The sequence below is a fragment of the Microcebus murinus genome, chromosome 8 (assembly GCF_040939455.1).
Source record: "Microcebus murinus isolate Inina chromosome 8, M.murinus_Inina_mat1.0, whole genome shotgun sequence".
Classification (NCBI taxonomy): Eukaryota; Metazoa; Chordata; class Mammalia; order Primates; family Cheirogaleidae; genus Microcebus; species Microcebus murinus.
In genome coordinates this window covers 87,164,476-87,187,090 of record NC_134111.1, presented here as the reverse complement: position 1 = coordinate 87,187,090, position 22,615 = coordinate 87,164,476, and the positions used below count along the sequence as shown (strand labels likewise).

Sequence of the window (22,615 nt, the reverse complement as noted above, 5' to 3'; positions counted from 1 at the left end):
GCTGAGACTATAGGCATGCGCCACCATGCCTGGTTAATTTTTTTCTCTATATATTTTTAGTTGGCCAATTAATTTCTTTCTATTTTTAGTAGAGATGGGATCTCACTCTTGTTCAGGCTGGTTTCGAACTCCTGACCTTGAGCGATCTGTCCACCTCGGACTCCCAGAGTGCTAGGATTACAGGCATGAGCCATCGTGCCTGGCCTGCTATGATGTACTTTTCAAAACTCAACAGTTGCCACAGGGAGTTTTTCTGTCAGTTCCTAATGGCCTGACAGAAGAGGCAGCACTCAGCATCCGTGAGGGAATGTCGGAAGCTGTGGGAGCTGGTGCCATCATCTCCCTCCCCATGAAGGGAAGCACATGTGGACTGACCTGAGAGTGACTGCAGGCCTGTCGTTTACAACTCCAGGGCTGAGGGAGGTCCCCAGGAGTGACTCACACCCTCCCACTCAGAACCCAAGGGCTTGGCAGGCAGCTTAATGCCTCCCTGTGCTCCAGGAGCGAGGTGCCATGTGCTGGTGTTACCTTGTAGAGGTAGTCAGTGGCTTCCGTCATTTCTGAGAAATTGGTCTCAGAAAGTCCGGCTTCCCCCAGAACTTTAATCTTCTCTTGAATCAGGGGCCTGTTGGGGAGAAATGAGCTGCAATGAATATGACCTGCACAGAACCAGCAGACTGATGAAAATGAGGCCACTCTTCTTGTTGTTATGGGACTGCAACTTGTTTACTGTTTCACATCTTTGCCTCTCTCAAGACACAAACACCCATCCTGAAATACTTGCCCCCTCCCAATTGTAAAGCGACCTCCAATTTAGGGGCAAGAATATCATCAGGTTCAAACTTTGAATCTGGTGATGTTATGAGCTGTGCAATTAACAAATCCACTAAACAAACAGAGGGAAGTAGGGGTGACCCACATATATTGCAAAGGTAAGACTCCTTAGTCGTATGGTAGGAAACAGAGACAAGTAGTGGAAACTCATGAGATAATGAAGAAATTTAGTATCAGGAAGGGGGAAATGGGATTGGAAAGGAGCATTTTGGGAATTTTTGCTTAGGTAATTGACACAAATTCTCGGGGCTGAAAAGCGATCCAGCTCTGCTGACAAAGCACTGCATGGTCCCGGGTAATTCACTTTCTCCCTGTGGTCCGGCAGCAGCACTGTGAGGTGTGGCCCACCTCACCAGTGCACATTATCAAAGCCTAAAAGGAGGCTGTCACCTTGTCCTAAAGAGTGCCTTCACAGCTGGGAGCAGAGTGGTTTACAAACTAAATTCCACCTTCATGTTATCACGGTCAGTTCCTCACCCTGTCTCAGACCAGTGGGAAAGGAACCACATCTCCTTATTCCTCATGCACCCTGCAAGCCACCAGTGAATGCTAGTGACAGAGGACAAATATGGTCATGATGAAAGTGGGAGGGCATTACTGGGTCTTCTATGTGGATCCCTGAAGACCTCAGCAAAAGTAGAAGCACTTAGGGAGCAAAGAAAACACATCATCAGTGTCCAGTCTTGCTCAACTCCAATGCCAGGCCACCCAGCCAAGCCATACCAAAGGTAGTCATCAGCCGTGCCTCTCGCCACGAGATAGTGAATGCCCACGGAGCTCGTCTGTCCTATGCGGTGCACCCGGTCCTCAGCCTGGATCAGCACCTGCATGCCAAAGGATCAAAATTGCTCAACAAGGCCTGCAGCAGTTGCAGCCACCACAACAGGCAGACTCTGGCCCCTGAGCTCCACTGCAACCCTCCCTCCTCAAAGCACTGACTGTCTCTTAGACCTACAAATGACCCACTGCCTTAACAATAAAGAGAATCAAACAAAACTCTGATCGAGGGACTAGAATCTCAGGTGGGAGGTCTGTGGGTCGCCTTTCAGTGTTGGGCACTGCAAATGCACAGCGAGCCCAGGCCCTGCTCCTGGGGTGCAGGGGGGGCCAATGAGGGAAACCTTCACATGTCCACTTCTCTCTATTAAGTCAAAACAGTCACCTTCTGAATAAATAAAATGATCACATCCAAGGGAGAGGCACTGTATGATTAGGGTTAGGATGTTTTTATAGTGGTAGGCCCTAAAGTCACGAGCATCATTTCTATTATAGAATAGTCACTGATGCATGGTCAACGATAGCCACACTGTACCAGAACACCAGTGGGGAAACAAGTGCTTTCTGGAGCTTAGCAGAAAATTTTATGAGTTCAAACAAATGTCTTCTATCTGCTGTTACAGCCCTCGTTGGTCAGGTAAGGCCAGTGGGCACAGTGGTGATGTTCAGGGGACACCTACTGCTGTCACTCTGTGGGAGGCTGGGCTGGCAAAAGCAGCTCAGGATGACGGGTACTACACAGGGCACAGGCTGGAAAGCCTGGGGCCTGGGCTGCCATCTGGTGTTCCACGTGCTCCTCTTAAGGCATTGCTGTGCAGTCCTGGCTCACGATTTCAGCTCCCTGTGTTTCAGTTTCCTCCTATCAGAGATGAAGTCTAAGATTTGTTCTAGCCTTCTAATGCTTCAATCTTCCCATTAATAAAATGAAGTCTGAAGTCCTACAGCTTGCCCTGAAGACCCAGAAATTAGCCAATAGATGTGCAGTGCTTAAAAGAAGCGAAAACAGATATATGGAAAATATAATGAATGGAAGAAAACGAAACCATGTCTCTCTGACCAACACTCGCTCCCTCCTGCCCCCAGCCATGAACACGTCTAGGGGAGTCCTAGTCTTTGGTGTCCCTCACCCCTGGGTTCCAAAACAGCTCGGCAAACACCACCAGGTCAGCTGAGGAGAAGGTGAGGCCCATGTTGGCGGCAGTGATGGACAGCACCGCCACAGCGTGTCTCTCAGACAGCTGGAACTGCTGGCACAGGTCTTCCCGGTCGGCGGAGGGGGTGGAGCCATCGATGCGGATGTGCTGCACGTGCTACGGAGAAAGGAAGGGAAGCAAGGTGGGCTGCGGCAGCGCCAGGGGCTTCCGAGCAAGATGTGCCCTGCGCGGCTCCAAGTGCAGAACCAGGCTGCAGCCCTGCCCACTGCCTTCAGAACCTTTCTTTTCTTTCTTACTAAATTGAAATTTGTATCGAGATTATTGTATATACTCACATGCCATTATAAAAAATACAAAGAGATCCTTTATACACTCTGCAGTTATCCCGATGGTAACGTTTTACAAAACTATAGTTTAATACCACAACCTGGATATTGACTTTGATACAATCCACTGATCTTCAGCTTTCTCATTTTACTTGTGTGTGTGTGTTCTATGCAATTTTATCACCTGTGTAGATTTTCATGTATTCACCTCCACAGTCAATTTACTGAACAGTTCCAACATCACAAGGATCCTTTAGTGGTCCTTTCGTAATCACAATCGCCTCTCTTCCCAGTTCTAGGCCCTGGCAGCCACTAATCTGTCCAGTATTTCTGAATTGTTTTAAGTATGCTACATACATGTTCTATAAAATCTATAATGTTATCACTTTTTGGAATGGGCTTGTTCACTCAGTGTCATTCTCTGGAGATCCATCCAAACTGTTACCCTTATCAGTGGTTCACTGCTTTGTAGTGCTGAGAATAGTGCGTGGTATGGATGGACCACAGCTGAACCATCCATCTGTTGAAAGACATCTGGGTTGATTCCAATTTGGGACTACTACAAATAATGCTGCTATGAACGTTTGTGTACAGGTTTCTGTTTGAGGGTAAGTTTTCATTTCTCTGAGGCAAATGCCCAGGAGTCAATTGCTGGGTTATATGATAATTGTGTGCTTAGTTTGCTATTTTCTTTTAAGGAGCATTTATATATTTTTGCTAATGATAAAGATAAACCTTATAAGAAAATAAAAAATTTAATAACCTAACCAATCTATTTTTCCTGTCGCTCTTTTCTCAATGTGTATCTTTTAAATAAAAAAATTGTATATCCTTTTTTCTCCCAATGAACTTTGTAAATAAATGAAGTTATTAAAAAGTTTTCTAAAACATCTTTTTAATGGCTCTGTAATATTTCATTATGTGGCAGCAATAGTATAATTGAACCATTATATTTCTGCAGATTCAGGGAGTTTCAAATTTTCCCTATAAAGGATGGGTTGGCAAATGCCCATCAACAGGCAAATGGATTGAAAAAAACCCTTGTGGTATATCTGGTTAATGGGATGTCACTTAGCTCTAAAAAGGAGCAAACTATTAATATACACACAACAACATGGATGACTGTCAAAATAAAAAAGCGCACATAACATACTGAATGATTCTATATTTATATAAAACTCAAATATGTAAACTAATCCACAGCGACAGGTTGCCTGGAGATGGGAGAGCGTGAAGGGACAGCAGGGAGTGCTTAGAAAGGGACACGAGGAAGCTCGAGGGGCTGATGACTATGTTCACTACCTTGATTCTTAACAAACTGTACACTTTATGTACAGTTTATTGTATGGCAACTATACCTCAGTAATGCTATAAAAATAACAAAAATTCAAAAGGATGCCAGCATTTGGTTATTTCCTTAGATTAGATTAAAAATCAAAGTACTATAGCAAAAGGAAAAACATAAGGCTACTGATGTTATTGTCAAATTGCTTTCCAATCACTAAGGCACGAGCATGTCCACCTCAGCATACTTTTATCAACAGTGAGCACTACACGTTCTTAAAACCTCTGCTGATTTGTTAGGGTAAAAAAACTCTTGTTCATTTTTCACTTATTTGATTACAAGTGGAACTGAATCTTTTCATATCTTTTAGTTAGCTTCAGTGTTACTTCTTTGATGAATTATCTATTCATATACTTTTTCCATTTTTTTTCTACTGCGAGTTAGTGTCACCTTTACATGTAAAGGCTATTATTTGCATGTCATATAGGTTGCTAACAGTCTCCCTGAGTTATTTCCTTATATTAATACATATGTTGTTTTCCAAATGTTCCTTTATTTTTAAACATATCTTTAAATTTTTCTGATTATAAAAATAATACATACTCATTGTAAAAGTACAGAAAGATTAAAAAGATAATGAAGACTACTTAGAGATAATCATCATTAATGTTTTGGTATATATTAGTTAGGCTTTTTTTCTATGCATGACAATTTTAAAAAATTATTATATGAGTAGATTTTTAACAATATATCAGGGACATCTTCTCATACCAATATATACTAACCAGATACCAATAGCTTCAATTTGAGAGCTTCCTCATATTCTTAAAAGGTCTAATGATCTCCAAAGTTAAGAACCACTGATCCACATTATTATTTCTTATGGCTAAATAAACTATGATTAATGGTACATCTGCTGATGAACATTTAGGTTTCTAATTACTCAGTATTGTAAACAACATGACTAATGTTCATGTACATAAATCTTTCTGTACTAGTCTGATTATTTCCTTACAACAAATTCCCAGAAGTGAAGTATGGAAAAATGAGTACACACGTTAAGTTACTGCCAAACTGCCCTGCAAAAAACACCAAATATACAAAAAAACCATGACTTCACCACTTTGTAAGTATGTGACAGAATGAATCAAATTTTTAAGTAATTTCTTTGCTTTTATGCTTAGAAAGTCATTTTCCATCCAGTGATCAGCTATATTTTCATCTATATATTCTTCTAGTACTTTATGGTTTCAAGGATCTTTGATTCACTTGGAACTTAATATACTAAACAGGTAAAGTTTCACTTTAATCCTCCCTCTTTCCCAGTTACTTGGCCAATTACTCAAACTTTATTGGAGAAATTAAGCCTGATTTGTGTTGCTTCCTTGATCACTTATTTGTTTTTCATTCACAGTAAATGGCTGTCCATTCTATTCCACTCATCTGGCCACAGTTTGGGGACCAGCATGACTGAATTTTAATTTCTGGTGCTTTATATTAGATTTTAATATCTAGAGAAACAAGTCTTCCAACATAGCTCTTCTTTCTCAAAGAAGAGCTTATTTTTTGAGACATCCTTTGGAATAATGGTATAAAGTTTCCTTAAAATCCAACTGGGGTTTTTATTAGAACTGAATTAAACCTACAAATTAATTTGGGAAGGACTGGCATTTTTGTATTATACTTTTTGGCCTTTTCACAGAGAAGCATGGCACAAGTCTCTCCAATTCTTCATTAATTTCTTGACTCTTCTTGGTGAGATTATTAGGTACTGTGTATTTTTTGTTGCTGTGAACCCATTATTTTTATTGGTAATTTTTAATGCTGTTCCCCATTACTTTTATTAATTGGTTACAGCTAGTACATAAAAAAAGCAATTTATTGTAGTATATTAATTTGGAACCCAGGCACCCTACTAAACTCTTATGTATTCTAATAGTTTTCTAATTAATTGTCCTAGGTTTCTTGAAAATAAAGACAGCTCTGGTTTTTCCCCAGGGATTTCAGCTTTTAATTCTATTGGCTGCCTTCCTACATCATTTTGTAAGCAAAAATCAAACCCATGCAGATTAAAGATCCATCTCTAACATTTTCAGACAAAAAATCATGCAAGGCCGAATGCAGTGGCTCATTCCTGTAATCCTAACACTTTGGGGGGGCTGAGGCAGGAGGATTGCTTGAGGCCAGGAGTTTGAGGTTGCAGTGAGCTACGATCACATCACTGCACTCTAGCCCTGGCAACAGAATGAAGCTTGGTCTTAAAAAAAAAAAAAAAAAAAAAAAAAGGAGAAAAATCTTCTTGACCTCAGGTAGGTAAAGATTTCTTAAAATCAGTCACAAAAAGCACAAACCATACGGAAAACACAGATAAACTTGAAAATTAAAAATTTAAAACCTCTGTTTAGTAGAAACAAAGTGAAAAGACAGAAACATAACCAACAAAAGATTAATATTCAGAATTGATAAGGAATTTTTCTAAATCAATAAGATAATCCAACAGAAAAATAAGTCAAAGGATACACACAGAATATTCACAGAAGACAGCTAAAATGGCCAATAAACATATAAAAGAATACATATTTTACTGGTAGTCAGAGAAAGCACATTAAAGCAATAATAAGATGAAATTTCATTTCGCTGGATTGGCAAAAGTAAAAAGTCTGATAATACCATGTGTTATTGAGCACTTAGAACAACAGGAGTTCTTATATGCTGCTGGTGGGATCATAAACATGAATAACCACCTTGGAGAGCAATTGGAAAATACCCAGAAAAGCTGAAGATGAGCCTATTCAATGACTGTGCAAGATCATGCCTGGACATAACCCCACACACCAGGCACATACACAAAGCACATACACAAGGCATGTAGAAATACTTAGACACAAATATACACATATACAAAAATATCCACACTAATAGCAAAAGCTATAAATAAAACAGTGTCCATTGGCAGGAGACTGGATGAACCACAATAGTTATCCAACGAGATCCTATTCAGCAGTCAGAGTGAATGAACTACATGTGAAACGCTGGATGGAGAAATCTCAAAACAATGTTGAGTGAAAAAGTAAATTGCAGGATGCTTACACTATGCTACCACTTATTAACGTTTAAAATTAAAAAAAAATACACAAAAGGAGACTATACATTCATTAAGGATACATACTTTTGGAGTAAAGCATAATGATACATATGGAGGGGATGGATAATGCTACCTTCAGGATAGCAATGTTATCTCTAGGGAGGGAAGAAGGGAAATGGAATTCACATACTGAGGGAGCCTAAGTATTTTATTACTTAAAAAATAAACCTTAGAAATAAATACAGTAAAACTTTCATGTATTAAATGTGGGTGGGAGACACATAGGCGTTAGTTGTATATTTCTCTGAACTCCTCTGTATGTCCTAATATTATTAATAAATATAAATGATGAAGTTAGACAAAAGGCAACTTATGGTTCTAAATTTAACCAAAAATGAAAAGGGAGTGAAAACATGATGTGTTTAGCTTTAATGAACATCCTCAGAAATTCTTCTAGATATTTTTCACTCAATTTCATAAGCGCCAGAAAACACTGTACTGAAGTCTGCACACTGCCATGTGCAATTAATAAAGGCGCTTTGGCAGTAATGAGGAATAAAAGGAAGGGAAAGAGGAGGGCATTCATACAAATACTTGTCTTCACACAAGAGAACAATTTGGCTACCTCCTCTTTTGCCAATTTTGTAATTAATCACGCAGAATAATGGAAGAGCCACTGGGAGATGTTCCTAAAGCAAGACTCCTGGGAAATCTATTTAGAGCATGGAGTTAAACTGACATAGCTGGGGAAATATGTTGACCCCACTGTGGTTCTGCAAGTAAGAACTCTTCTTCAGAAAGTCTTCAGCAATATTTCCAGAAACTATCATTTCACTTTGCTTAGATCTGACTTAAGCCTACTCAGAACACCTGGCCACATAACAACAAAGGCATCCTGTGTTGAATTTCAAAGGGAGCTTACCTTTCTCTCAAGCTCTTTAGTAATTGCATCCAGAACCACCTTATGGTGTGCGAACACTAGAAACTTTTCTCTTCCACTTTCTAGTAGGTCCAGGATATATTCGCTGCAATTGACAAAGACAACAAAATATATTAGAATTATACTCATCCAGCTGAGGTCAATTACTTAAAAGTGGCCACATCTGTCACAGACCCATTTAGGGCACCTGCCCTCTGCCCCGTTGCCTCAGATCAGGTCACGCAAACAGAACATGCAACAGCAGGAGCTGTGGGGGAGCCCTCTTCTGCCAGGTGTGGAGAGAGTAGTTCATACTTTTTAGTCATCTCACATACACAAATAAATCAAATTATTCTTATATTTTATGTGTCTCTGGTGTGTTACTGAAACATTCTCATTATCTGGGATCACAGAAGATAATTAACAGTTTTCACTTTAGCTGCTAATATCACTATAATATATTTTCAATACAATTGAAGTGTCTCCTGTAGATGTGAACACACCTGCGGAGGACATTAAGGGATTCTTGACAGTACACAGATTCCTAAAAGCTCAGCACTGAGGCGTAAGTGATAACACTGAACAGACATTCAGGAAGCTCTCCAGCTCCCTCCCACTTTGGACTTCAAATGGCAGGGCCAACGAACGGGTCAGTCAGTGCTAACTTAATTTCCTTCCAAGGCAGAGGAACACGGAGAGGGAAGGATCGCGTTTGCTTGGTCTCCCTTTAAATTACTTCTTCTCCATCCACTGTGTTTTTCCTTAACTCCCCACCATATCTTTAGCCCTGGCCTTAAAGGCAGGCAGCCACCCAAAGGGAGCTGTGGGGTGGGGTAGGGAGTACCCCTCACATGCCAGATTAGTGCCCTGCAGAGGCTGCACAGTCCCACAGAAGAGGTAAACTGAGTACAGGCAAGTGCTGGACACAGGCTAGGGAAGTGAGCTCCCTGGCTCTGCTTAAGGTCATCCACAGGAATGGGTGTATCTGGGCAGAGAGCAGAAACTGCCTTCCTTTATTTTTTCTTTTGAGACATGAGTCTTGATCTCTGGCCGGAGCTAGAGAACCTTCCTTAAAGAGGACAAATCTCAGGTGGGGGAAAGGTTAAGCCGACTGTCCTCTAAACATCTAAGAATCCTTTTCAAACATCACTGTGACCAACAAGGGTATCAGATTTGAGTTCAATTGTGAATTGCTGGTACTAATAGCATCGACTTTAATTATTTTGAGAGACATAAAATTTACCATGATGTAAGCAAAAAAGTTTATTGCTGTGGCATCAAAAAGTCACAAGGCTACAAAATCAACTTGGTGGTCTCATAAAAGCCATTGGCCCCAATTTTCCTAAGGCCTCTTCCCCTCTACATCTCAGACACAGCCTTGCTGCTGTACATCCTTCTATAAGTCCCTAAGTTACCGGGCTGGAAATACGTGCTGACCATAGTAACCTTGGCTTTTATGTTAAAAGATGCCCATTAAAATAAAAACAAACAACAGCAAAAAGAGGAAAAAAAAATAACAAGCAGAGGAAACTGGGGTTTTTAAGATTTACAATCTAATTTCCACTTACTAGCTGTGTGACTCTGAGGTCCAGAGATTTACAGGAGATTTACTCAGTTGTCCACGTTTTTTAAATGGAGCCAGTATGACTTATACGATCTCACAAGGATGCTTGTAAATGTGAGATGAGTTAACAGACGTAAAAACTGTTTGGAAACTATAAAGCACTATACAATTTATCATAGAATTTTGAAGAAGTATGTATAAGGTATGCCCAAAGCTTATTTATGAGGTGGTAAAAGGGTAAGTCTTAAAATTTCTAAGGGAAATGGATGTTTCTGGGCCCAACACTCGATGAGAGAGGCACCCCACAGACCCTGAATTTTGTAAGTCACGAGCAGAGGGAGCGAGGGAAAGAACGAATGCACACCCTTGCCATCTGTTCTCAGCAGCACATGAGAAATGGGTTGGTGGGAGCAATTCAGGTTCATTTCTGAGAGAGAAGTTTCCAGGCCATAAAAGCCACATCTGGAGTTCATCAGTCCCGTAACAGCACCATAAATGAAAAGGGCAGTGCCCAGGGGTGAAGGAGAGCCGGCAGGAGTCAGCAGTCTTTTTATGGGGCATCGTAGCTTTGAGTGATGCCGGGAACTCTGTCTTCCCGCAGCGCAGGGTGTGGAGGAGAGGTCAGCAGGCCCAGCGAAGGGTTGGGGCAGGCTGTTTCTTAACTTATCCCCAGATCTCAGTCCCCACAGCCAGTCTGGCACCACTCAGCCCACACGAAATTCGTTTTCATTGTAATCCCATCACTTGGATTGTTATCCTGCCAGAGTCTCACATGAATGTTAAACAATAAAAAATTAGGCAAACTGCACGTCATTAGAATTGCCTCAAGTTTCTACCACAATGGTATTTGAACATGAGTGGGTTTTTCTTTAAGAAACGCAAACAATTGAAATTTTTAAAAGTCAATGAATAATTCTAAGAATAGAAATCATTGCTATAGCTTTAGTTTATTAGGTGGAAAGAGAACTAAGTGTAACAATGTCTACTTGCCTAAATCTTCTGAACAAACTTTGACATTTATCTTTTTATATTTTAACTAAAAAAAATGTTTTTTAATTTTATTACTTTTTTAAATTTTTTGTTTTTTTCAAGATAGGATCTCACTCTATCACCCGGGCCAGAGTATAGTAGCTCATCACAGCTTACTGTAACCTCAAACTCGTGGGCTCAAATGATCCTTCTGCCTCAGCCTCCCCAGTTGTGACTATAGGCACATGTCACCACACCCGGCTAATTTTTTTCTATTTTTTGTAGTGACAGGCTCTCACTCTTGCTCAGGCTAGTCTGGAACTCCTGGCCTCAAGTAATCCTCCTGCCTCAGCCTCCCAGAGTGCTAGAATTACAGGCGTGAGCCATTGCCTCTGGCCAAATTTGACATTTGTCTTTTAGGTAAATAAAGGATGAAACCTCATGTTTCATCCTTTGGGGAAGTCCAGAGTGACCCTATAGGGCAGCTTCTCCCTTAATATTCTTCCTAAAGGCAAATGACCACAGCTCTCCAAACAAGAAGAAAACTCTTCCTTTTGGTGTTAGTGACAACCCCACCCTCACCTTTTAAGTAGCAGCAGCTCCTGCCTACTTGGGTGAAGACACGATCTCTTAGGGAGACCAAGTACACCCTGGCAGTGGTTCCAGTTATAGGATAACTTATACCTTGTGGGTAATGAGCCCACAGTGCCCTAAACTTTATTTTCAAGGCAGCTATAATTCTAATCTCTGACCACTTCTTAGAGAACAGTAAAACCATTCTGGCAGACTAAGGTAATAATTTTTTTGTTTTTTCCCCAAAAGACTGAGAGAGAGAGAGAGAAAGATACTGACACTTGGTGACCACTTACATGACAGATGGGATTTTAGCTTCAGCTGTTCTGTTGAAGAAGAGAATGAGGGCTTCTTTCTGTTGCTGTTTCTGTTGAAAGAGAAGTGTAGAGTTTAAAGTCCCCCCACTCTGAAATAAGCTGACCTAATTATCGCTACTATGAGCTTTACAAATCTTAACTACCAATCACCAGAGTCAAGAGACCCAGGCACTAATGGTGACTTATCCTCCTGCTTTGGCCAAGTCATAGAAACTGCTTGGTCTCTGGTTTTGTCCTTAGACAGAATTACAGCTATTCTATCATTCTCCAAGGACTGTTGTAAGGATCCAACAGGCAAGAAACATAAAAGCTCTTTGGTAAAGCATTTCAGGTAGGGCTTCATCATACACAGCAAATGTGTGACCCACTGAAATGCAACCTTGGCTATGGCTGGTGATGATGAACATGTGACATTTGCCCAACTTGCTTTCTGCCTCCCCCTTTTCTTCCGCCAAGTTGCATCTGTACCCGACCAACCAAGCTCACCTCTATTCAAGGCTTCCTGGATCAATTCCAACTAAATCCAACTAGTCTATCCTAGTATCATTTCAAAACCATTATTCATATTTTTAGTCTGTCTCCCACATAAGGTAATTAACTTCTCAGAAGAAGAAACCATGTTTTCTTTATGGTTTGCATCTAAATTACTCCTGATAAAGAATGCTAACACAGGAAGTATTCAAATAGTTTCATCATTCTATTGCTCTGGCCTCCCAGAGATGACACTCTTACCCTCCTTGGTAGGACAGTGCTATGGTCTAAATGTTGTGTCTCCTCAAGATTCCATATGTTGAAACTTAATCTCCAATGCAGTGGTGTTGGGAAATGGGGCATCTGGGAGATGCTTAGGTCATGAGGGAAGAGCTCTCATGAGTGGGATTAGTACCCTTATAAAAGAGGGCTGAGAGAGCTTGTTTGTTCTTTCTGCCATGTGAGGATGCAGTGAGAAGACGCTATCTTTAAAGCAGAGACTAGGCCCTCACCACACACTGAATCTGCTGGCACCCTGACCTTGGACTTCCCAGCCTTCAGAACTGTGAGCAATAAATTTCTCTTGTTTATAAACTATCTAATCTAATGTATTTTATTACAGCAGCATGAATGGACTAAGACAGGTGGCCACCTCCTCTCACCAGCAAGCGTGGGTTTACAGCTGCACCCATCTTGTGCCTGGGCTCTGTGAGACCAGTGACTGACAGGACAGCTTCCTCACAGAACAAAGAAGCAGTTCAACAGCAATACTACCCATGACCCTGGACTCATTATTCCTGGGTTCTCAATAACTCAGGAAAGCAGCCACACCCAGACTGTACCTAAAATTACTGACACCATAGATGGTCGAAAAAGTTGTTTGAACCAAACAGCTCTTGGCTTTGAACATTGTCTTTCCTCTAGAACTTCCCAGGAAAGAAGAAAGGCACCCAGGAACCACAGGAAGCTGTGAGGGGACTCTCTGGAAAGCAGATCCCATTTGTATCTTACATGTGTCGTGGCAGCAGCAGCCACCAACCTTCTATTTTGTGACGGGCTTTGGATACACATACAACTCTTCACCTGTGGCAAGTGAGCTCACAGACTTCATGGAGTCCACTCATGGACCTCTAGAGGTCCCCAGCAGCAGGTTAGACCCTCTAACAAAAGGTGGTCCCTAGGAGAATATGGTGACCTCATGCACAGCGTGTGTGCCTCAATTGGGATGTACTCCAGCCAGCCTCAGTCTGTGATTTTACTCCTGTGTCCTTCAGAGACTGTCCACTCCCCACACCCACACTCACTCCACACTTCCTAATAAGGCAGAGGGAAAAACAGATGGAGAAACGATGAGAAGCACTTTCAGAAACCTTGCCCCAAGATTCAGCGCCAAGAGCTGATGAGGGTGTGAAGAAACAAGCACCTTTATCACACACAGTTGGTGGGAGGGCACACTGGGCCAATGCTTTTGGGGATGACGTGGCAATATGTACCAAACACCTTTAAAATATGCCCACATCCTACATTCCAGCAATTTACTCCTGAAAATTTACTACATGATATAATCAGATGTGCACAAATTCATATGTTAGCTACTTCTATAGTATAATATTATTCAGAATAGTGAGCAAATGAAAATATCTTTAAGGTCCAACTAAAAATGATTGGCAAAATTACAGCCATGTGAGAAAACACTATCAGTCTTTAATTACTATATTTTAAGAGAATCTTTAACAACATGGAAACATCTTCATGAGACAGTTTTGTAAACTGTTTTCCTCCTACTTGATGTATGCTTGTATAATCCCAATTCTGCTTTTAAAATATATATATATATTGCTTATTATACACATAGTTAATATATATTTATATGCAGATATATTTTAAAGCAAAAAAATACAATTATAGAAAAATACCCAAATGAGATAGGCCAAAATTATGTGATATAAAACATGATTCTTTTTTACAGCATAGTAATAAAAATAATACATTCATATACTATTAATACTTATTATGGACCAGGCAGTGTTCTAAGAATTGTATGTGCATTAACTCATTTAATAATCAACATTGGTAGGAGGAAGGTACTATTATCTTCATTGTTAAAGATGAAGCCACAGAGGAAAAAAAGTCAAGCGATCTTACTTGTCATGCTGCTACTAAATGGCAGAAGCAGAATTTGCAGCACTTGTGTCAGCTCTGAGGCCCAAAATCTGGGCTGATGGTGAGAATTACACGGACCAAATATAAAGCGTCATGCCCCGCATGTAGCATGTGTTCAATAAATATTACTTATTATAAGTACTTTTCTTTATTTTTCAGATTTTATATAAGAGACATCTATTGTATTTTTAATGTCAGAAGACTCAATAGTTAAAAAAAAAAAAAACTCCCTCAAACTGTGTAGACATAATACTATCCATTAATGATCTCACTTCTTTCAGTCAGGAAATTTTAAATAACCTGCTTTCTTTGTTCCTGCCTAGACTCTTATTAAATTAGATCCGCTGGAGTTTTCACATTTTTCTATGTTGGAAATTTGAATGGATTGTCAAGTGGCAAGGTGAACTAATATCGTCACCAGGAAATCTGCATGGACTTGTTCCATTTTTCTGCTCCTGGTCTTGCTGCTGAAAAAATGGCTTTAGACAAAAGATGATTACAGTCAGCTTTCCTTAGCCTCTGAAGCGATGTCTATTATTTCAGTTGCAAAACGAAAAAAAGCTTTCATTATATGTTATATTTTATAAATTGGCTGCTTCACCGATTTTTTATAAAGCTTTTTAAAAAATGTCTTCCTCCAGATGGAAAGGTGTGAAGGAACAAAAGAATGAATTCTTTACAGGCAGGTCAGAACTACTTGGCTGGAGCCACCATGTGGTGCAAAACTACAGGGAAACTTGGGGCTAAAAAGTAACTGCAAAAAAAATTGAGGTGGGGGGCTTTTTGTAGATTCTTTATTTGACTAAAACCATAAAAACATGACTCCCTATTTTAACTCTTTCAGTGTGGGATCTCAGGGCCAGTCCAGTTTGGAAGGGATGTCTACAGTCTCTAGTTCAACCCCCGCCCCACCCCCCGTGATGCTGACTCCCCATCCTGAATGAAGTTAGAACAATGATCCTGATCAGGTCCTTGGCTTAGAAATGCACCAAATCAATGACTTTCGATATAGAAAGGCTGTGATAGTCCGAAACACAACACACACAAATTCATTTTCTACTTGAATTTTCCATTACATTAAAACACAAAAGGGCATCACATTCTCAAGGACTCATCTCATTATCAAAAAGAATTTGGTATCTGGCTTCAGTGTCATACTGAAGGTAGTCTGTACCAACTCAATTTCTGTCTTTCAGAAATAAATGCTTCATTTACCTGACTCAAGGAAGCAGATAGCAACTCTCAAGTGCTAGAAACTGAGAAGAGCTCTGTGCTCTTTCTCAGCTGGATTCTTGAGGAATTACACTGCAATTGAGGCTTCACTGTCATAATCTACAAAACAGAGTTAAGACTCTAGGGTGTTTCTGAAGCAAAGATGATAATTACACAACAGATAGGACTCTGGGCAACTGACATTATCTTTTGTACTTTTCTATCACCAAAAGGGAGTTGTGGCTCTGTTTTCTAGATAAGAAAATATTAAAATGTCCCAAAGAATTTAAGGAAAGTTATAAAACATACAACATTCCTAATTCCCATGGCTCATCCTAGTCAATTTCTTATCATCACTGATAAATTAAGTAATCAACTTCCAGGTTGCATCTGAAATCATCTTTGAAAAGAGCCACTCCCCTAACTTGAAGAACCACTCAAGTTGGTAGAACTTTAAGAAGTATTTTTAGTTTAAAACATGCTTTCAGACTTTGCTGCACTAAGTGCAAAATCTCACTGCTTCTATTTCTTTGTTTTTCTTTTTGGGCATACTGCATAATTCAAAGACAATGTGACTTTCCTTCTCAATATAAATGCCCACTAATTGCTTCTTCAGTTGTCTACATTAGCTGTTCTTAAACTGGTTCAGGAGGTAGACCAGGTTAGGGCCAGACTGTTCTCTGGGGAATCCCATGGAACATTGATAGACTTACTTCCATCTCAAACACAAAAGGAAGAACATCTCTAGTAAAAAACACATGTTATAAATATTCAGATCTTTCATCTAAAAATATTGCATGTCTGTTTTCCATTAATATTTGCTATACTTGTTCATTGGTTTTCTTGTCTGATGGAGTTCACTAGTAGAGAAAAGTCAGCAGACATTAAAGGTTCCACTCACTGAATTTTATCTCTAGAAATCAGAAAAAGACCAAGATTGGTTTTAGTGAAAAAGCTCCCTGGTTCTGCTCATGATTCAACTGACATAAAATTTAAGAATGCTGGTCTATATGTCCACAGCAATGTTGTTGGACTTTGTTTCAAAACTCAACAGCAAAGAGATTATGCTAGCTCATTTCTCCCAGACCATTCAGATTATCATATGTAATACAGCATAATACAGATTAACAATGTACCAGTGCATTCCCTATCCTACCTATTTCTTAAAAGTTTTCAGCTAATCTTGCTCATCACAAGGTAAAATAACATTAAAAAACATCATGCATTCTGCCTCTTGTCATTCTTATTTATTTCGTAATCTCTCAGAAGGCTGAGATCTCATCTATATCTAACTTTCTTTATATCGGGTAATATCAAGCCCAGATAATGCTTTATGATAACGTCAAAAAATATCAACAATGACTGTTATTTTCTTGACAATGAAAATTACAAGGTTTTATCCCAAGTGGATAGAAATGGAGCTGTTACAGATTACTTTATGGTACTTAGCACAGTATGATACTAAAGAAAGGAATGAAATATTATAATAAAAGTGTTTTGAAAAGAAAAAACTACCATAATGGAAAGAGCCCTAAAATATGACGCTTGGTTCTAGCCTCAGCTCTGCCAGAGAGCAGCCATGACACCCTGGGCAAACTGAAATCTGTGAGCCTCAGTTTCTCTCTAAAAGGAGAATGCCAACTTCCTGCCAACCATAAATGGCTGTGATAGGGATTTAAAAGGTTAAGACAGTTTGAAAACTCTTATTTTGTTGTATGTGTTTGCTTGTTATTTTAACGAATGCAAATGACATGGTATGGTATGGGTAGAGGGTTAACATATACATTAGATACATGCAGGACTAGTTTTCAAACAATTGTTCCTAGACTGAGGCATTATCAAAATACACTGAACATAATTTCAACTTTGAGAGATTCAGAATAATACCACCATCCTGCTGCTCTGTGTTGACCTTTACGACTATCCATCAACAGCAATCCACACAAGCATAAAACCGCAAATTACTAAGAGATTTTCAAAACACATTAGGTGGGAAGGCTGAGGAGTAAGATGGCCTCCCTGTTTTTGCCCAGGGAATTGAGAAAAGGTTACAGGAAGGTAAGTTGAAAGAACTAGGGGTCATTTCTGCAGGGCACTTTCAGGGAAGGAATGCTTAAACAAGTCTGCTTCCAAATGCCCAACTCCAGCCCCAGACTCACAGTTTTGTCCTTGGTGGTCATTTCCTTGGCTGCGGCATCCAGGGCAACTCTGGCCCTGGCACTGATCTGCCCTGGGGCAACCACCACCATCTTGCGCTGCTTAGCAGGCAGCTGGGAAAGGACGTCCGACTTGAGGCGCCGCAGCATGATGGCCTCCTCCAGCAGCAGCTTCAGCTCTCCCAGGTTGGAGGAGCCCGAGTAATCCCACCCCCACGCCATCTGCGGAGAAGCGGACACAGACACAGACTCGTGAGACTTCCCACTGGCCACTTCCACGAGGGCCGTGAGCTCCGGGCAGGTTTCTCTTCTCACGACCACCGTGGCTCAGCTCAGAGAACCTCATGTGACTTTATAGGGATAAATAAACCCCAAATTAGACAAATTGAGAAACAGAAAGGAAAAGGGGAAAAATAAAGGTCAGGAATGAGGTGAACCAAAAACACGTATTAAAGCATTCTACAATTCGGCACTAAGTTTCCCAGCAGCAAATGCAAAAAGTCAAGTGACTGGGTGTCCATTTTATTAAAAAACAAAAAACTCAGCTTGTCAGACTATTCCTGTACACTAAGTACAGAAATAAATCTTCCCCAGGGCTTATCCTACAGAGTCCACTGCACAATGTAATAAATATGGTCCATAACATCTTCATTTCATGAGATTTACAGGGACTTTTTAAAAAAACTGCTGTTCCTCAGCATGGACAACACCAACACCACCAAGTACAATGCAGTAAAAGTCACTGCAGGCCGGGCGCGGTGGCTCACGCCTGTAATCCTAGCACTCTGGGAGGCCGAGGCGGGTGGATTGCTCAAGGTCAGGAGTTCAAAACCAGCCTGAGCGAGACCCCGTCTCTACCATAAAAATAGAAAGAAATTAATTGGCCAACTAATATATATATATATATAAAAATCAGCCGGGCATGGTGGCTTGTGCCTGTAGTCCCAGCTACTCGGGAGGCTGAGGCAGGAGGATCGCTTGAGCCCAGGAGTTTGAGGTTGCTGTGAGCTAGGCTGACGCCACGGCACTCACTCTAGCCTAGGCAAGAAAGCGAGACTCTGTCTCAAAAAAAAAAAAAAAAAAAAAAAGTCACTGCAGTGTTACTGTTGATGGTGGCTGGAGTGGGCAGGAGGGGCCCACAATACAGGCTCTGCCAGCCTGGCTGAGTGCCTGGGCAGTCCTTCATAAACACAAGTCCTCGTTTAGTAGCTTGTGGGAGGCCAAGGCACTGAGCTCATATGTCTACTCCCTGTTACACAGCTAGAGAGGATGTTACCAGTTAAAAACCCTTTGCTTTACCAATAATCTCATTGGAAACAGGACTGATTTCTAGAATCCTATAGAAAATCAGGGAGTCAGTATGTCTGCAACTTTGTATTTTCAGGGTCTTGTCTGCTCTCCTCCCTTACCCTCCGCTGGCCAGTGAGCTCCCTGAGGGTAAGGGCAGGGCTTATCCTTTTCAGAGGGCCAGAGAGCCCGGCATAATCGTGGGGACAGGGCAGGTGTCCTATAAACCTCTGCTACATTGAGACTAAGAAGAGATGGTCAAAGGTGTAGAAATAAAATAATCAAAAGCTGTTTCTTCTTTTGCTATGGCTTAAATGTGTTCCCCAAATTTCAAATGTTGGAAACTTAATCCCCAAATTCATGTGTTGATTGAAGGAGGGGTCTTTGGGAGCTAATTAGGATTAAATAAGGTCAGGAGGGTGAGGCCCCTATAATGGGAATGGTGGCTTTATATGCTCTTGTCCTCTTGCCATATGATGCTTTCTGCCATGTTATGAAACAGCAAGAAGGCCCTCACCAGAAGCCAGGTAGATGCTGATTCCATGCTTTTGGACTTCCCAGCCTCCAGAACTGTGAGCTAAATACACCTCTATTCTCAATAAATTACCCAGGCTGTGGTATTCAGTTATAACAACAGAAAATAGACTAAGACAACTATCAAACTCCTAAGTTCTAATATCATCAGCTCTTAATCTTGCAGGTTAAAACTCAATAATACCAAAGATCTTAAATTGGATTTTAGAACAATCACAATCCAACAAGCTTTTATTGAAAAATTACCATGAAGCAGGCACTGGGCTAGGTAGAAGGAAGGATGTGAAGAGAAAAAAGGCAATGGTTTGTGTGTGATTTATTTGGGGCGGGGGCAAATAAACCCCCAAATTTACATTTGTTTATTGTGTTTGTATATGTGTGTTTATGTGTGATTGTTTCAAAGTGAGAAGGAGGAAAAAGCAGAATTCAAGAATGTGCCTCAGTTTCTGACATGAGAGACGACTAGAAGATAGTGGTCTGAGACTGGGAACACAGGAAGAGAAGGCATAGGGAGCAAAGGCAAGGAATTCTATCTTCAGCCCCTTCCTTTGTTACCTAAAGATTATTACCCCATGGACCCAGACAGTCGAGGAAGAGAGGAGAAGATCCTTTCTAGAAAGTAGATTGTATGCAAATAGGACAGAGGTCCAAATCACACATGAAGAGTTTTGAGGAACCATGAAAACTATATACGATCAATCTAATCTGGATTGATCCACCGGGAAAGTGAATTACAGATTTGATTAAAGTATATGGCTTTTAAATACATTCAACAATCAAGAAATTTCCTGCCTTAATAAAAATAGTTTGCAATTAACTTTGCTAGGCATTACAATTTACATTAGAAATACCTTTTTTAATGTAAACAGATAGTTTTAAAGTACTTGAAAAGTTTTTTTTTTAAGTATTTTAAAAATATGGCAGACAATCTTATGTACATCATAAACTTGCATAGCAAGGCTTTTCTGCATAGATGGCCTATAGAGTAAGCTGCAGCCTTTTCTCCAAAGCGGTCAGTATATTTGTAACTTGACCACAAAACAAGAATCCCCAAGGTCTGAATTCACATGGTTTTAGAAACTGAGGTTTGGGATGTAATGCATTTGTGCTTATAGGGCTTCCCCAGCCAGGTCTCGAGAACTTAAAGCTGTGCAGATTATAGGTCCAGAGGTACTTGCTCTATTGGCACCAGATTCATAAAAATAATTTGTGGGTTAGAGGTTTCTGGCCTCCTGACTAGGTACAAGTCACTATAACGAGTCAACGTTTAAGGGCAAAGGCTCGCTGAGGACAGCCCTCCCAAGGCAGCCTGGGATGACACTCCCACTCTACCTGTTCAGAGGCACTCCTTTGTCTTTTTTGCACAGAAAGGATTTTTTTTTTTTGCTTTTATTTCATATTCCTCCCATGCAGAGACCCTGACCTACCTCATCTACTTTCTTCCCTCTGCCTAGGGCCTCACCCTCACCTCTAGCTTGCCTCACTGCCACCACCTTTTCTCAGGCCAGCATCTGACACGGACTTTCCAAGGCCCCAGCACTGTGCGTTGTGGGGGAGCTGTCACCTTAGGTAAGAGCAGTTGGCTCTCAGAGCTCCACACACCTACATATCCTGGTCCTGTTGCTGAAAAACACTGACCTGGAATCATCACAACCATGAAAACTAAGAGGGACCATTTTCTTCTTACCCTTGAGGATACTTCAAGGTCAGAGTTAGGAGCTAGAAGAGCTAAAATCTTGGGCCAGTTTCCTGGCCAGTGTTCTTCTGATCACACACCATGACCCCAGAGAAGGAGTAGAAAAGTAAACGTCAAAATTGGGGTGAGGGATTGGTGGAGTAGGAAGGGAAGAGAGAATAAATACCCGCTTGGCATCACAGTAGCGAAGTCCAAAGGTATGAAACTGAGGGAAGAAAGTTGGCTTGACTGCAATGATCTGTGTGTAGAGCTCTGCGGGCCGGGACATGGCCGGCGTGCCCGACAGTAGGATCACCCTCTTGGCAACCTGAAAAACAAACAGCCAAAGGTGTTCTGAACACAGGGAGGAAGGATCACATAGGAAATGTTCAAAATGTCCCCAATGAGGGAGGAGCTGGATGCCTCCAGAGAAAAAGACCATGTGTGCTGAGAGAACCTAATGGCGTCACCAATGGAAGCAGTTAGATGGCATCTCCTTTCCTATAAATCCTTCTTGGCTGCCATCACAGCCCCCGCTGCTGAGCTCTATCCTAGTACTTAACACATTACACTGAATTCTATCTTTTCTGTCTTCCTTGCTAAACCAAAAGCTTCTTGAGATCAAGGACTGGGCTGTATTCACCTTTATTTTCAGTAGCACAGTGCCTGGCACAAAGGAACCAATAAATGTGTACTATATGCTGAAAAGAATTCAGAAGGCAGCTAGTCAGTGTCCTAGGGAGCATGGAGTAAAACCAGAGTTCAGCATTAGGATGGGCTTGGGGGAAGAGCAACAGGTCTGAACTTCCTTCAAAAGGATTCTTGACATCCAAGTTGAACTTACTGGATGTCATTATTAGATAATGACACACAGGACCAGCCTTTTCCCAGTCCCACAGGTATCAGGGAATGCCTGTGTATATGCCTCCACTTCATTTTCTTTAAAGGACAAATAAGGCCTTCAGTAACTCAGCTTCACAACGCTTTGCATCTAGAGATCCCTGACTCAGGTTCGTTTTGTAGTTAATAAGGACTTCAAAAGGTGGGACCTGGATACGTTTTCTCTAAACTCATCCCAGGTCTGCAACAGCCTGATCAGCAGTGGGTAAGATGGAAATAAATAGTTGGCCAATTCCAAGGACAAACTCCAGGTTCCTCACTATCCTGATGCCAACCTCCTCAAGGAGATCAGATCCAAATATCTTACTTATTACTAAGATGGGAAAGAGGGTAAGAATAGAAAAGGAGACACTTCCAACTATATTGGCACCCGAAATCACCACAAATCACCGGAGGTAAAATTCATTTCAGCTC

The 22,615-nt window shown here is 40.9% G+C and overlaps 1 protein-coding gene across 3 annotated transcripts in view; it reads right to left on the bottom strand.

Moving 5' to 3' along the window:
• Positions 1 to 22,615, bottom strand: part of SMARCAL1 (SNF2 related chromatin remodeling annealing helicase 1) — a 52,986-nt gene that overhangs the window by 2,456 nt on the left and 27,915 nt on the right. For all 3 annotated transcript variants that reach the window (XM_012785181.3, XM_076005924.1, XM_012785183.2), the window contains 7 exons: positions 21,489 to 21,629; positions 17,809 to 18,027; positions 11,783 to 11,853; positions 8,384 to 8,486; positions 2,739 to 2,921; positions 1,558 to 1,658; positions 529 to 625 (listed from right to left, as the gene is read on the bottom strand). In XM_012785181.3, coding sequence (XP_012640635.2) covers positions 529 to 625; positions 1,558 to 1,658; positions 2,739 to 2,921; positions 8,384 to 8,486; positions 11,783 to 11,853; positions 17,809 to 18,027; positions 21,489 to 21,629 — 915 coding nt within the window. The remainder of the gene's footprint in view (positions 1 to 528; positions 626 to 1,557; positions 1,659 to 2,738; positions 2,922 to 8,383; positions 8,487 to 11,782; positions 11,854 to 17,808; positions 18,028 to 21,488; positions 21,630 to 22,615) is intronic.